The sequence below is a fragment of the Manis javanica genome, chromosome 7 (assembly GCF_040802235.1).
Source record: "Manis javanica isolate MJ-LG chromosome 7, MJ_LKY, whole genome shotgun sequence".
Classification (NCBI taxonomy): Eukaryota; Metazoa; Chordata; class Mammalia; order Pholidota; family Manidae; genus Manis; species Manis javanica.
In genome coordinates this window covers 102,800,159-102,817,399 of record NC_133162.1, presented here as the reverse complement: position 1 = coordinate 102,817,399, position 17,241 = coordinate 102,800,159, and the positions used below count along the sequence as shown (strand labels likewise).

The window sequence follows — 17,241 nt, the reverse complement described above, 5'->3', positions numbered from 1 at the left end:
CAAAGCCCTCCACTTGGAGCTGAGTTTCCAGAGTGGCCTGAACCGTAATTGCCCCTGACTCTTTTACCAGTGTCGGGGATAGTTCTGGGCACACACAATCAGCTGAGTTTGATGGGCTTAGAGACCGAGAAAACTGGGCAGCATCCTTACTGCTTAGCACGAGTTACAGCCAGTACTGCAGGGCTAGTGGTTTTAGGGACAGCAGAGTCTGTAGAGTGATCGTCTGGTATCATGGAGACCTGCGCTGCTTGGAATGGGTTGGATAGTCTCATAATTTATTAGGTGGCCAAGAGTATGGGCCATGTTTACCAGCTGTTTATTGTCATGTTGATGTGCACAAGGTGGCCAGCCTCTGTGAGCCATGATTATCCAAGGGAAGAGTTCTGGCGTGACCATGAGGCTAGCCACTGTGTGGAGATGAACAGGGTAGTTAACAAGTCATAACTGCTCCAAAGGAGGAAAGTGACCTCCAGTATCCAGTCACCACATTTTGTGTGTGAGGAAACCATGTCACAAATAACCAAGGGGCTTTACCAAGCAAGGTCACACTGCCCATGCATAGCAAACCTGGAAGAAGAAACCAGTTCAGGATAGTTTATACATTTTCCCCCTCCCTGTGGCAACAGAAGGTTGAGCACTAAGATAACCATAGATGGGACGTAGAAGACTATTTTTTGGAATAATTTGGAAGACCTCCAGGAGAGCCATTTGTCTCAGGAACCACACCTTGCCCAGCTCATGATCCTGTAAATGCACAGATTTTGCATGAAGAAAATGGCTACTCAAGTTTTGATGCACACTTACATTTCTTTTCATATATATATATTCTGATTTTTCTGATTGTCTTCTAAGATCATGCTTATGTCTTGCTAATTATCATAGTTTTCCTCCCTCTTTTACCATGATGAATCATTGGCAAGGTTACAGGTGTCTTCACCAAAGAGCTCTTTGCCTCCCTTCTCCCACTGCGGCAATGAGTGGCTTGTCAGAATGTACATCCCACTCCATGACAAAGAAGCACCTGAAGTGATAGCTTCCTGCTGCTTCAGGGCTTCGGGATAAAAATAATCGTTTTTAATGTCAAAAAGCACACCAGGGCAGTAACACTAGCAGGATCTCTTCAGTAGAATCCTCAAAAAATTGGGCCCTCCTCTACGCACTGAGTTTTGCCTGAAAAGAGAGAACAGGTATTATATAAATTGTACTCGAAAAAAATCTAATAGTCTTGCTTAATCCTTATGTTCCATTTAGGTCCAAATAGGTGAAGCTTCTCTCTGATCAGACATGAGCCCCCATGAGAATTAACTAGATAATCTGTCTCTGACTTTCAAAAGTACAACTAAAGCACCTCATTAGGGCTTTCTTTTGGGTAACCCCAGGAAGAAAGAAGGTAGGAGGAATGGAGTACTTTGACTAGGAGCAGGTCAGTGAGTCTCCAGAAATTCCCAGGGCAGACATAGCTTTGAAATTTGATATGTTACTATGTGGGAAGCATGTTGTGAAGATGTCCGTTAAAGGATGAATGTGCAAAATCTCATTTTCCAGGAGTATAAGTCAATTTAATGGTGCTTTTATCTGTTATGCAAATATTCCGTCAGTCCGTTGCTTTGTGTTTCCAGTGGCAAAATACTTACTTAAAAATAGTTTTTGTTGAAAGTAGTTATGAATATTTAAGTAGTTTAGCATTAAGCTTACAGTATCACCCTTCATTTGGCATCATCATGTTCAGTGACACTGGGCATTCATTGAGTGCTTTCCATGTTGTGCAAGGTGTGGGGATGGGTGCAGTATCTAAAATGTCTTTCTTGCCCCTGAAAGTCTTTCATTATAACTGGGACCAGGTGAGCTGCATACAACGTCTGTTTATTGAATTCAGATTGATGAATCCTCTTCATTTGACCTATTCATTGTTGTTATTGTTACTATTGTTACATTTGAATACTTAATTCTTTTTTGGTAGAAGCAATTGCCTCCCAATTTAGTTCAGGTTAAGAAACTCAGAAGACAAGTATTTTTCTTAAGGTGGTTGTCAAAATATATATAAATATAGCATTGACCATATTTTCTGAGAGGAAAATTTAGGCACATTGGTTAGCTGACAATTTGTATTTTATATTTATGGGAACAGTGAGATAGAACATTTTAAATTGCTTAAATTTACTTTAAATTAAAATGCTGTCCAGGAATCCCAGATATATGACTTCTCTGGATATATATAAAGAAATCAGTAACATAGCCGTCCACCTACCTACCACTGACTAGCCAATGACTGAATTTATTGGTTCATTTTGGGTTGGTCATTGCTCAGTCCATGAGCTCATCTTCCTTATGGAGACTCTTTGGCTAACTTGTCCCATGAATTCCTTCAAAACGCAGGGACCAGGGAGGAGGGGGGCAGAGAAGGAAGAGCAAGATTGAATCTGAATGCAAATTTTGACATTAACTCATGAGTTATATTTGATGACCTTCCAGCATGTAAGTGTAACGGTTAACCACTGAAACTCCCCTTCTACATGACATTCTTACTATTTGGGGCTCCTTTCTGCTCAGATTACACTCGGACAACCATCAGATGGACTGCAAGGACATAATTTCTGTTGCTAATCTTAGATGTCCAGCCACCTGGAGCATGCCTTCAGTCAGAATTACAGCTTACTTTTTTACACCATCGTATTGCATGCTAGAGTTTCCCTTTATGTAAAGTGCCTTTAGAATTTGCATTTGTTTTAAAGAAATAAATGTTGCTGATAGATGGAACAAGCAGTAAAAGTATCATCTGGAAATTTATTATTGTAACTTCACAGAGCTCTTCAATATGGAAGATAGTTGGCAATATTGAGGAGTGTTTTGAGTGAAGAGTAATATGGAGTAGATATGAATTGATATGCCAATGGTCGTGGGTTCATATTAGAGATATAAAGACAACACTTTGTTCTCTTATCCATCATACACATTTAATCTTGGGGATTTTACTGTGTGCTTAGTTCACTTTGTAAGTCAAATCCAAGGATGAAAAAGAAGAGTTTTATATTTTATGCCTGACAGTAGTATTAAACTATGAACAAATTGGGATGTTCTTTTAAAATCCTGTGATTTATCTGACACTATTTTTTCCCCCTTTAAAATTTAGTATGCTGGTACTGAACAAAAGCTGCTAGTGATCTCTGGGAATGCTGTTATGGTATTTGCTGAAATGCTATCTAAAGTGACAATATATTCTGTGCACCCTCCCTACCACCAGAAAACAAATGAGTAAATAAGTCACAGAATCTGAAGCCATGGGGGCTTACTGGGATGGCTGTCAGCCAGACAGCTGGTTTCTACATTTCCATTTAGCTTTTGTTATGGTTTGTGCTTGTGTTTTGAACTAATTGAATGATCATTAACTATGGAAGTGGTGGTGGTTTGTTAAACCTATTCTACTAATAGTCATCTGAGACCAAACCTGCTGTTTCTGATAAAGCCCCCATGCCCTGGAGGAATGGCCTAAACCTTGGGAGAGATGCTGTCAGTAGTGTGGTTTATGGTTGGATAAAGATTATATATTCTCAGATAGAATTATACCATTATACCATTAAGGGTGAATCTATAGGTACATGAGAAAATCTGAAAGAAGTAACTGAGTCTGTGGAAAGAGCATGACATTTAAATCAGAACTGTATTTAAATTCTGGCTCTGCTGCTTACTGTTAACAGCTTACTTAATAACCTATGGGAATTTCTTTTCTTGCTTGTTAAAGGAGTTCCAGAATATCTGCCATGCATCCCCATATCTATGAGTGTATAAAATGGTGTTATGAGGTTGTCTAGCTTAACTCTGAGATGCAAATATTAGATGCTTTTTTATTATGTCTACTGTATTCTGGAGAAAACTTAATGTTTTATGCTTGCACCCCTCCTAGTCTCTGCCTTAAGTGATCAGTCCTAAATTATAGCTTTTAATAATTTTACTATCAACTAGTAGGTGGAGTTAACATATGGTTGGATATTCAGAATGAACAAGAATCTTTTCTAACTTCTACAATTGACTAGCTTTCTAAAGTTGGATAGTTTGATGTCTCTTTATCTTCCCATGGTTTCATTTTGCCATCTTCAAGTTAGAAAACTGCATGCATGTGAGGGGATGCATGTGTGTTTGAGAGTGCTAAGAAATAAGAGCAGTCTCCATCAGAAAAAGAATGAATAAGCTGGAACAGAGTATAACTATTATCATACATGCAGTGTTTCTATATGTTGGCTTTACGTCAGCCATTAAACTTAAAAATAACAAAAATAGAGAGATGAGTGAATTTTCTTTATTTTTTTCAAAATCCTTGCAACCAGAAGATACTTGAAATTACTTCTGCCATAAGCAAATACCCTCAGAGAGGACTCACGTTGGGGATGATTTCCTGTGAGTGTTAGAAGTGTCTTCCATTAAACTCCCACTTACTGTTGCTCACCAGGACTTTCATTTCTTACAAGTAGGGCATGAAATATGCTAAATGTAAAGGCTGGATTAGGAAACTGAGAGCCCAAGAAAAGCACATGGCAAAAAGAAGGAAGGTTTTTTCCAAGGAAACATTTGGGGGTAGTCAGGGAGGCAGAAATACACTCTGAAAAGCACAAAGATTTTATTAAGCAAAATATCTTCTAGAGCCAACCTTAATGCCATTCTGTATTAAAATCATTAAACTTCAGCAATGTTTTAAATACTTATCCTTCCAAGTTGAGTTTTTAAAGATGATCAAACTCATAGAAATTTCAAGCTAGAGGGACCTCTGAGTTAGTCTTTCTGTGCATTTCATCCACAGATAAAGAAATTGAAGGGCAGAGGAATTATGTGACTTGACTAAATCACACAGCTGGTTAGTGGCAGAGCTAGGACTGGAATGTAGATTTCTTATTTCTCCTTGTTCTAAAACTTCATAAAAACCGGGTCTGTGTTCCTACCCTAAATAAGAACAGATCACTGTGAGGTAGAACTCGATGGACCTCAAGAACACATACATGAGGCTCACTCTCCCCTTATCCTATCAAATTTAATGCCAAGGTATGTCCAAATGTGACACACACTGCCTTCCCTTCTGACCTAATTTGGGGTTCTCCTCATAGTCCTAGGCTCAGACTAGCATCACTCCTGCAGTGATGGGGTGGAAGATGGTCACCCTGTTGAGATCTAGCCTTTGCACACACAATCAGGCAACCACACACACCCAATGGGGCTGCTGGCTGTGTGTGAGGGGGAAGGGGGAGTGTTTAAATTTAATTTATTACTTTTCTTACTATTGAAATTGTGAGCTCATCATGAAAATCAGTTGCCCCTTTCCTATCTCATGTAGGGCACTGATGGACAGATTTCTCCTTGTTTTTTAATAAAAGCAAGGTGCAAGCAAGCATTATTTTTAAATTAGGAAGGCTTTGCAAGCAGGGGAGTTGTTTCCCTCCCACACTTCACACATGGAACCTATCTCAGAACCTTAGTGTTCATCGATGCAGGAGTCATTAAAAACAGTTACAAATCTGTAATGCCATCTGCTTCTATGGAAAGGAACAGCCATAGCATGGTGGGCACTGGACTCTCACAACTGAAATAGAAATTTCCTAAGAGCATCTTATCACACCAAGGTAGGGCAATTTCTGTTGTAGGTCGACATCTGACATCTATTAGTGAAGTAGGATTTAGCAAGCAGAAGGTAAGTATGGCCCAGTTAACCTGGCTGCCATCTACTGTCCCAATGTATTATTAATAGACCCCGTCCCCTTACTCTCCAGTGGGTATTGGTTTGGATGATTAATTATCTGTTTATTTAACATATTCATTATAAGATATAAATCAAATGTGCAACCTTGAAAGCTTATCTAAAGTAAAAGTGATTTATGTTCTATGCTGGAGCATTTTTGTCTAGAGGTCCTTAAACTTTGGCCTGGATTAGAATTACCTGGGTGTTCTTGAAAATTAAATATTCCTGGCCCCAGTCTTAGATATGGTGATTCACTAGGGCCAGAGTTGGCCAAGGAATCTCCATTTCAAAAAGGCAACGATTCTCTCCTGACACATCACACTGAGTCTGATGCCACTGGTAGTTGGCCCCCACATGCACTTGAAAACAGTCAGTGGCTTCCCACTGCTGTTAGGGTAAGTGCAGACTTCCTTGACTGATGGCCCAGTGTCATCAGCCCATCCAGCCTCATTTCCCTCCCCAGCTGCCAAGGCCTACCTTCAAACTTGTTAAATTGCCTTCCCTTCCTTCCGCCTCGTGGTTGTTTCCTGGTTAGCTCCTGTGGTGTTGGCTGTGGACATTTGCTTTCCTGACCTCTCTTTTCACATCCCTTTATTACTGATTCTTGAAGCACCTGGAAAATTTTCTGCATGGCACACAGAGCAGTACTGTTTTGCATCCACTTGTGATTATTAATTGTCTCCTTCCACAAGACTAAGCTCCATGAGCCACACGTTTTCTTCCCCTGTATACCCCTGGCATCTTCTGCAGTATCTGGCACATAGGAGCTGCTCAGTAAATATTTGTTGGATGAATGGATTAATTAGTTGATTATAAAGTAAGGTGACCTCATGAAACCATCCTTGTGTCCCACCGTGTGCTAGACTGGGGGAAGCTGGTGACCTGAAGATGAGTAAGACACATTTTGGGGAAGGACATCGTGATCATTTTCCTGCCTAATGTTTTTGAGTGATCAGTAGCTGGCCCTCAGTGAAGCATTGTCCTGCCCTTTGCTTCCCACACTGTCTGTCATCTGTCAGAGCAGAACTGATGCAGCCCAGAGCTTTGTGTTGATTGATACCATTCTACGTAGATCTGATGAGCTGACTACTTGAGAACAAAAGATGAGGTCTCCCCCAGAGGTGAATCATTACTCTGGTAACCACTTAGAGAAACTTACAACTCGAAGGATTGCTTCATGTACAGACAAGGCAAAGTTTGATTTAAACCCTCAAACGCTAACTGAGCTCCTAAATCTTTAGCTTCCTGTGTACTGGCTGGTATTTGTTGAGGCAAACAAGCTTATGGTCTCAACCATATATGAAATATGTGGGGAGTGAAAGCTGTTTGTGTGGTAGCCTCACTTTTATAGAATTCACTGCTGATTTAAAGTCCATGAAGAACTGAAACATGAAAACAGGTCACCACAGAATCATCTTACTCTCTTCACAGCATCCTCAGGAGTGGGCTGGGCTTATTTTTCTTTCTCATCTCTTAGAGGTTCATAGGAGAATGTATTTTATTTAAATATTTTATTTAAAACCACGTATTTCTGACTTCTTTCTTACCCTTTCTCTTTTTACCATGTGTACCACGAGTGATTAATTAGCAAAGGGACTAAAATTTCCGATTGAAATGTGTTTCATTTGGGTTATTTATGTGTGGCTAGAATACATATACTTGATTTAAAAAATATTATCATGCTTTTATGGGTATAATATAAATTTAATAACTGTCCTTTTTGAGATTGACAGTAGTAATCTGTCAATGGGAATAGCCATTCTCATCTCTCTCAGATTGTTCTCGTTTCTATGATTTTGTCTCCACTTATTTTCCTCTGTTGCTCATCTACTTACATAAAATCTGCTCTTTCCATCTCTCTCTTTCTCATTTACATTATACTTTAACACTCTCATTGGTAAGTGATAATGGAGACAAGAGTGAAGAAAAGGACAGGACAGGTAACTCTACTCATGGATTCCTGGTCATCTGAGGGGGTAGAACACAAGGAGACACGCCTTTAGGACAGTGACTAGTCTGAGTGGCCTACAGATGTGGCTTTCTTCCCTAGGCAGTGTTACATCAGAGCAGCCTCAAGCCTCCTCTTTACCTGTAGCAGACAATGGCAGGGGTCTGTCCATACCCCTGCTCCTGTTACTTCCAGTGATCAACATCTGTATGGGAGGACACTTTTATGTGACAGGTGTGTAAAACCTTACTTCCTGGGGTAGGCTAGCAGTGCCAGGCACTGACACCCCATCAGCTGCCTTCAACCATGGATGCTTGTGGGGTTGGTGCATAAACACTCCGAGTTCTCACCTGTGGGGTAGGGTGACTCTGAGACCTGTGCTTTGCACCATTTTCCTGAGTTTCCCATGACTTTAGCTACAGCTGCATAGTAATTTGCCCTTTGATGGCTGCCTTCTCCTCCCTGAGTCACTCACCTACTGACATTTCCTTCCTTTCGCAGATGACCTACTTGCACTCACATCCTTGTTTAAGAACCAAGTAGACACTAACTAGTGACTTAGAAATACTAACTGGGAGATTCAGCTGTGAAGCGATATTTGCAGGGAACCACATTTGAAAACCCTTGGCTTTTCCATCAGTGCCCTTCTTCCTCTGCCTTGTCTGCTTTGGACATCTCTTCATATGTCCTCACCTTCGCTGCCGTGTCCAGTGCCCCCTCCTCTCTCTTTAGTTCTTCAAACAACTCAGTTGTCTGCATCTTGAAAAAAGATTTCTGCTTGTCTCTGCAACGCCCCTCGACTACAGGTCTTTATATTCCCTTCCCTGTCATACTTTCAAATGCGCATCTGAGGAAATTGCCTCTATTTTCTCTTTTCACTTTTGCTTAACCACTGACAATTTGGGTACCATCATGACACTTTAGTCAAACAGCTTTCAAGTCTCCACTAACAACCTTCTTATAAAATGTAGACATATTTTTTATGTTCTCTTGTCATTTCTGTCACCATTGATCATATTGACAACATTTCCTTCTTGGAAATAGTGTCTTGAGTATCAGTTAAGTGCTTAGAACATTAGCATTGGAGGGGACATTTAATCCAACTCTTTCATTTTTGTAACTGGAGGGAGGGGAGGACTGAGAACTGAAATGGTCAAATGATTTGCCCAGCAAGGTGCAAAAGTGTAAAAACTGGGCTTTTAATTCAAGGCTTCTGACCTACCATCCAGTATGGGAACTGCTTTTGGTAAGTTTTTATCCAAAACCTTCAAAGTATTACTAATTTTTTTTCCTTTCTATATAAAGGCCTCCCAGCTAGTCTCCTGTCTTCTTCCTTCCACAGCCCTTCTCTGCTACCGCAGTCAGAGAGATGTTTCTAAAATGTAAATCAGAACCTATCACTCCCCTACTTGACTTCCAGTTCTTCTTTAGTGTGGTTACAATAAAACCCAGACCCTTTTCTGTGCCTTGCAAGACCCTCCATGTTCTACCTCTCTTTCTGATCACATTTCCTTTCTTAGGCTTATGGGCATTGCGTTCCGTTCAGTCACACAGACTCCCCGCAGCTGATCAGAGAGGCAAGCTGAGCCTTGCCCCCAGGCATTTGCTTTGCTGTTCCTTCTATTAGGAATTCTATTAAGAACCTTTATCTCAGGCCATTGCATGACTGCTTCCTTCTCATCATTTGGTCTCAGCTCAAAAGGCCACTTCCTTAGACAGCCTTACATGGATTGTCTCTACCTCTAATATTTTCCCTAAACATACCACTGTCCATCATGTTACGAGGTTTTGTTTTCTTCATGGTATTTACCAGTAGCTACAATTAAATAACTTACTGACTTGACTTGGAATGTTTCATGTTTCCCACTGTTAGAATATAAATTCATAGAATATAGGAACTCTGTCTGGTTTGCCATATTTCTAGCACCTAGAATGGCAAATGACTAAAAGCTGCTAGTCAATAAACATTTGGAGGTGCTCTGTAACAAATGAATTGTCTGAACTTTTTCTGTCTCATTTCCAAGAATCTTTTCTTTCTTTTACACTCCAATCCTGTACCGAACTACTCTCTCAAAAATTTTTTGTGCATTGTAATCAAACTTGATTCCTCACAAACCAATAAGGGCAACACTTACTCCTGACAGGGGTCTTCATTTCAGTTTTCTCTTTAACCCCCAACCCCACCCTGTGCTCTCTCACTGTTCAAGTTGTATTACTCCGCCAAAGCATACATCATGTCCCATTTCCATGAAATCACATCTCCCAGAGCTCAATGATCACCCTTTCTTTAAATTATGTAAAATTACCCTTGCATTTTATGTAATCTGAATACTGATATATAATCTATAGAATCTCCAGTTGTTTTCAGTTGTTTCATATGATAATATTTAGGCACTATATCTGGACAGTTTAAATGTGTATGTGTGTGCAGTTGAGCATCATTATTTGTGCATTTTGTATTTGTGAATTCACCTGCACCCTAAAATTTATTTGTAGCCCCAGAATCAGCACTTGGAGTGCTTCCATGGTCAGTCACAGACATCCGTGGAGTAGGGGAAACTTGGAGGCACCTGGTACCCGTGTCCCCAGCTAAGGCCTGACAAGATAATACTCTTCCAGCTCTCACACTGTAAACAGGCATCCTTTTCATGCTCCATTTCATCCCAAGTTTTTCATATCTTACGCTTTTTGTTTGTGATTTCACTGTTTAAAATGGCCCCCAGCACGGTGCTGAGGCCTGCCTAGTGTCCCTAGGGGCAAGGAGGCTATGATGTGCCTTATGGAGAAGATAGATGCTAGGTAAGCTTCGTTCAGGCCTGAGCTATTGCAGTGCTGTTGGCTGTTAGCTCAGAGTAAGTGAATCAACAATATGCATTAAATTAGGTGTCTTTAAATAGAAACACTCATAAAACAAGGTTTTATATTGAATGGTGATGAAAATGTTGCCTACAGGACTCCAACCCAGTATTTCCCTTTGGAACAGTATTCACAAATTTGGTGTTCATGACAACCATATAGAGCATAACCACCGTGAATAAGGAGAGCTGACTGGTATTTGTGTATGTCACATGTGCTGGCATTACTTCATTTAGGCATTTAGGAGACAAACCCTATGTTACTGAAATGAAGTAGTTTGTCCAAGATCATTTGCCGAGCTGGTAAATGATAGACTTGGAATCTGACTGTCCCATTCCAAAGTCTTTTGGCTTGTCCATTGACCACACCATCGGCTTTCCATTTTTTAATGTAACTGTAGAAGTTATGGTGATTATATGTGTGTGCAGTTGTTATTATTGCAAGACGTGTGTGTGTGTAAATACAGAGAGGGAGAGAATACAAGTGCAGCAGGCTAACAGAGCAATGAAAAAACCATAATTTGTGCAGAGAAATAGATGTATTTTTAAAGACAACTTGCCTTATAGCCCCAGAATAGTGTTTTGTGGCAGGCAGCTCAGTCTTAGACGAGAAGTAGAAGGGCCTCTTCATTTCAAAGCTGAGTTGGTAACTCTAGACTTCAGGCTTCTTTTCATGAAAATGAAAGTCTGACAAGTGACCAAACCTTGAAGAATCAAAGCCTTACTATCACAACCCAGATTTTTGTCCTGGCCTGAGGATCTGTACTTTAAACTTACCCAGCATTTATCTGAGCTGAGTGCGTCCCCAGTGTGGAAGTAAACTACCTGCACGTTGCATGTGCTCAGACTCAGGTGTGATTTCATGAAGAGCTATCACCTTCTTTATCAATTGTGCTTTATATAGAGAAGGAGAATTTATATGTTGAAATTATATGTTGAAATCTGTATAAAACAGATTAACATGGGTCAAGTTACTATGTGGTCTCTAGATATAAGTCTAGGTATTTATACATATACATGTATACTTATACATACGTATATATTCATTAAGACACATTTTTACATACATTTTTTTCAACAAGTTAAATCGTATTTTTGGAACATCCAAAGCACCTTTCTGAATACAGTTTAAAAATCTGCTTTTTTTCCCCCACTTACACTATTCTTCACTGTAGACTTTGTAAGTACGCAAAGATAAAAAAGCATATCTTTTGTGCTTCTGTATTTGCAAATATTCTCAGTTTGGTGCTAACTTTAAAGAAGTCTCTCACTGTTGAGAATCCAAGTAGCCCAGAGTTGCCAACCAGCTATATTAAGACTACAATTTCTCAAGTGTTGCATTTAGAATTGAATAGTGTGATAGAGTGATGTCACCTGGTCTATATAGCATAAGCATTTTTATATATATACAATATGGATGAGAGTTTTTCCATGTGATATTCTCTTGACATTTCTTTTTCTCTTGAAAACAAGAGCCAATCATGAGGCTCAAATTAACACCCCTCAACTTCCCAGAAGCTGCCAGAGATAAGGGTGAGTGAGGAGCTTATGCCAAGAAGAAAGACAAGATAACAACACTTTACGTCTGCCTCAAGGCTATCCTACAAATCCTGGAGTGTTAGAAAAGGGACTGTGTCATTGAGCCAAAAGAACTAATTGGTTTCAGCTTAGAATTCTGAAATCATTGTCGTTTCAATATTTTATGGTATTTTATTTTCCCTTAATTAAATGCTTACATACCCAGTGACTTCCATGATCCTATTTTGAGGGACTGATCTGTTCACAAAGCAGGGTGTCAAGGTTGGTTGCATTTCCCTAGGTTAGAGCACAGCTGAATTCCACAGCACAGATAAAAATGAATTAACTGCAGGACTACACCTAAGGCTTCCTTGGGTCAGTCACTTTTCCAACAGGGCAGAGGACCAGGACATTCAGAGGTGGTGACCCAATAGCTTTGTCCTGCCAGGGTTCATTAAAAAATGTCTACTCTCTTCCCTAATCTAAGCACCACTCAGAATCTGTGTAGCAAAATCTCCTCTGCCTTAGCCCCAGCAAGCGGGCAGAAACAATGGAGAGACTCCACCCTTCTCGGCCTTCCACTCTTGCTTTTTTTCAGCAGAGATTATTGAAAACAATAATTCCTCTTGTTTCAGGAAAAACTGTCAGAGGAAGAGAGAAAACACAAGGAAGCTTTGGAAGACCTTCACGTGACGGTCGACGAGGATTCGAGGAGTGAAGGCAGCAGTGCAGATGAGGGGAAAGAAAAAACCAAACTGCTGTTAGAAAGATTGAAAGTTCTAGAGGTAAGAAATGAAAACATTTCTACAAGTTTAAAGAGGAAAGGAACAGTTCCCTGCTTCTTTTATTGGCACTGCTTCTGAGTGACTATACGTCTTTCTCCTTGTATCTCCCATTGTGATTCCTTTGCCAGTCAGGAGCAGGAAGTTCGACATTTGTATCCCTGAAAGTCTGGACCTAGTGACTATGACTGCACAGCCTTAAAAAGAGTACAAAGGACAATAATTCATTGTAAATTCAGGTCGGCGCTCAGACTCGATCAGTACCCCTAAAACTGCCATTGATGGAAGGGGCTGTGTTATATTTCACTTTATTTTCCAATACTTAACATGAATAACATGAATAAACAAAACATCCAATACTATTTAAGGGTGATTACAAAAAAAAAAAAAAGGAAAGTTTTAATCAGTAAAACCATTTCTTCAAAAAAAAAAATCTGTGCAGATATTCAACATGTAGAACATAAAAGTAGAGGTGAAGATAAACTAAAGAGAGCTTTAAGGTTTTTGGATGCCTGCAGTCCTTCAAAACCCTTGAACCACTGGTCTCCTACTTAGTGGCATTTGACATCACTTTGGGTGTTAATTCCCGAATGTTTATAACAGTCTTCAAAGAATATTCCAGTTACTAGTTCTTCATTGAAATTTCACCTGCTGCAAGACTCATCAAAGATGTCTTTTTCTGTGAGTTGGCTTCTCTCCTTCCAGTGGATTTTCTGTGTTGACGTATAGAGCTGGGGCATAATTACTTTTAAGCAAGGACTATGGTTAGCCCATCTCATCTTAACAAACTAGGTTCAAGGTGTTGTGCCCCGTTTCCTTGAGTTCCCCGTGTGGAGCCACAGTCACCAGCCTTAGTTGCAAGATGTAAGAGCAAAACAGGTCTTTTTTGCTAGTTTGAACTAGGGTCCCAGCGGCCTGTGAAAACACAGGACTCAGTCTGAGACCCTGAACAAAGTTCCCTTTTTGCTTTTATACTTTTGGAACAGTTATGGGGTTTCCAAGGGGGGGTGGGAGGGGTCTATTGTGACCTTAGCTGATTGGCTGAGGAGGGTTGCTGGGCAAGGTTTCTGTGGGAATGGGCGTGGCTTGAGTGGGAAACTCAAAATGGGGGACACAAAACAAAATGGAGGTTATATAGTTCTTCAAAATGGAAGACACAAAATGGAGTCAGGGGTCATGTAGGGGACACATCTATTCAAGATGGCAGACACAAAATGGAGGCACATAGTTTCAAGATGGGGGACACAAAATGGAGGCAAACTTCAAGCTAACCTTCCAGGGATCCCACACAAGGGACAGTCAACCAACATCAAAATATGTAGTTCTACTATGATAGTGTCTACAGAATCCTGAAAACGTCAGTAATGGGAAGTCCTGTTCCCTGTGCCTGGTTACTACAAATCCTGCCTTGAATTGACTGTGCTGTGTGTAGTGAGCATACCTTTGTACTGTCATTTCCTCAGCAAAACGGTTAAGATATGACTTTGGAGCCAGATTCCCAGGGTTTTGTTTAAAACCCAATTCTACTACTTTATACTTTTGAAACCTTGAGAAGATATATTAGGCTCTTTGTGCTTCTGTTTCCTCAACTGCAAAAGCAGGGACAGTACTAGAAATTAACCTTACAGGGCAGTAGTGGGGATTAAATGAGTTACTATTTGAACAATGGTGTCTGGCACAAAGTTTCTTCTATCCATCTATTCCAAGGCTCCTGCCTTTCCTTCACTCATTTTATTTCCTATTTATCAGATACAATGATTAACAGAGGAAGTATGAATGAAGGAATTCAGCTTCTCCATTCAGGAGTGAGTGAGGGTAGACAGGTTAAGCAGTGATGTCAAACATGGGACAGGAGAGTGGTCACCTTAGGGAACCTCTGCTGCTACCAGTGGGCAAACAGTCAGGAATCACCCCTGCTCCCCTGAGGTACTGGTCCTTTTGTCACTTTTAAGATGGTCGCTGTGAAAGGTGGAAAGCCTGCTCAGGGGACACTGAGGTTGCCATCTCAGAGCTTTTGAGGATCTCATAACTTTGTCCTGAGGTTGAATTAACTGGTTTTATTGGTAGGAATAAGTGGATCTTATTATTTCTTATTTCCTAGAACCATGTACTTACATGGTTAGTTTTGTTAATAATTACAGGGACAATTGCTCTTAGTTCATCTAATTGTCATAAAGACAACTTTGTAAGGGATGTTTTATTTAATCAAGCTGAGAGGTATTTAAAGATATATTTGGGGCAATTGTTGCTTAAATCTTCACTGAGGAAAAGAGAGGCAATATATATATATGTATATGTACAATTTTTTTCTTTCACAGGCTTTACACTTCAGCCAACAAAGAATTCTTGTATCCAGCACTAGTTGGATGCAATAGATGATATCACTAATGCCATTAATTCCCACAATTTTAATTCATAAATATTTTATTTTCTAAATTAATTTATTCTAGTCACAGTGTTACTGTTTTGTTCAATATTAAGTGAATTCTCTCCTTGCTCTTCAATCTCACTATTGTCTATTTGAACAGATAATAAAAAGAGACCCTCATTTTCTCTTTCTCTCTCTCTATAGATAGACACACACACACACACACACACATTGTCTCATCTAATTTTCATATGAATTTCTTATGTTAATTGTTATTTCTAAAAATTTGCTGTGTGTGTTCTCTGTGTAGGACCCTTTGCTTAAGTTAGTAATTATTGTGAAAAAATAGAGGGCTTATTTTTTCAGACTTCAATCAGAGCTGATCACAGAACCCACATACAGATTTATACACTTTAATAAAATGTCCTGTGGAAGATTGTAGAGGAATTAAACATAATGTTTCAAAATTACTTTGGCAAAATTTGATGATGTACAGCAAGATTTCAGAGAAAAAGTATTTACCATCAGTGTGTCTTTTAAATACCCATATTTGTGTACCCTAATTTCTTGGCCCCTCATGTTGTAGAAAGCAGAGAAGAATGATTTCAGGGTGATGAGAAGCAGCCCACCTTAAGTACTGCTTCCCAAAGAGGTCCCGAGAAGATGTGGAAAAGGAGAAGAGATGCAGAGCTGACTTCTAATATAATGTTCTTGATTAATATCACAATCATATGAAAAAACAACCTAGACTGTAACTGAGCAGTCCATGACCTTGCAAATTAAATACACATTGTCCAAGCACGAGATCCTCCAGCTTCAGGGAACTTGAAATTGAGTGCTCCCACCCCCAGCCCAGAGTTGTTCCCTCTTGCGGTCCCTTCTGGGGCTGAGTCCTACCCCACTTGATTTTCAATCCCTCTTTATTTTCCTTTCAAAATCAATCTCATGTGAAACGGAGTCCCCTTTACCCAATTTTTCCAAAGCTAACCCCACAAAGGATATGGGGATAGATAGCCACAAAGGATACCTGATGGCAGACTATTCTAAAGGCTAAGGTCTTTGAACTTGGTCTTTCGATAGCTCTGTTCCCTGCATGTCCTTCAGCGGCAGGGCACTTCTCAGTCGTGCCTTTCTCAAACTCAGTCCTCAGCCTTCTGGCACAGCACATGTCAGCTCTTTCCTGCTTGCTCCCTGGTGCACAGCCAAGTTCCCCATTGTTTATTATGCAGAGCTCCTCAGGTCTCTGCACCCCACTCATTCCATTCTCAGCATTCACCAAGGTATTTTGCTACATAAGACATTTACCTTCCAAAAACAACTCTAGGGCTAGCAGTCAAAAGAATAATTACACACACACACACACACACACGCACACGCACACTTTCTCCCCAGCAGTTGTTTTCTCTCTCAGGGTCTTGGTTCCAGCACTTTTCAGTAGTTCATGGTGAAGAGTAGGCCATTTACCCTCACTGCCCAGGACCTACTTTTCTTGGGCCTAATTATAAAATTATAAATTATTAATTTAGGTCCTGTTGTCTGGTGGAAAAATCATTTGGTGTATTTTATATCTATGACATAAGGGCCACATAAGTAATCTAGATGCTGATTACACTTTTCTGTAACTTTTAAGTGCCAGATGTAGTGTTTTCTGTTTTTTAAAAAATTGCATTTTCAAGACGGGTCTTTAAGAGACTACTTACTCAACATAGAATAAATCTCACTTTTATCAATTGCACTGACATGTGACAGGCCCCTTCTATCAAAGAGGCCCCTCTCCTGCCCCATTCCAGACCGCTAATTCAAGGGATCTTCCTAGACTTGGCTTCCACAATCCACTGACCTGACCTTGTGTCTTCCCTGTTCTCTACTCCTGGGCTTTGGCCTCAGTTGCTGGGCTTGCATTTGGCATGCTCCTTGAAATGCATGATTTGCTTGTCTTCAGACCCCCTTCCTTGCATTCCTACCCACCCTTTCTTCCCACTCATTGACCAGCTTCACCCCAACTAGAAATCAAGCTGGACATCCCCTCTGCTCACTCCACTTCCGTA

The 17,241-nt window shown here is 40.2% G+C and overlaps 1 protein-coding gene across 16 annotated transcripts in view; it reads left to right on the top strand.

Annotated features, from left to right (window-relative positions):
• NCKAP5 (NCK associated protein 5) overlaps positions 1–17,241 on the top strand; it is a 942,960-nt gene that overhangs the window by 675,689 nt on the left and 250,030 nt on the right. For all 16 annotated transcript variants that reach the window (XM_073241351.1, XM_073241347.1, XM_073241344.1 and 13 more), the window contains one exon: positions 12,679–12,828. In XM_073241351.1, coding sequence (XP_073097452.1) covers positions 12,679–12,828 — 150 coding nt within the window. The remainder of the gene's footprint in view (positions 1–12,678; positions 12,829–17,241) is intronic.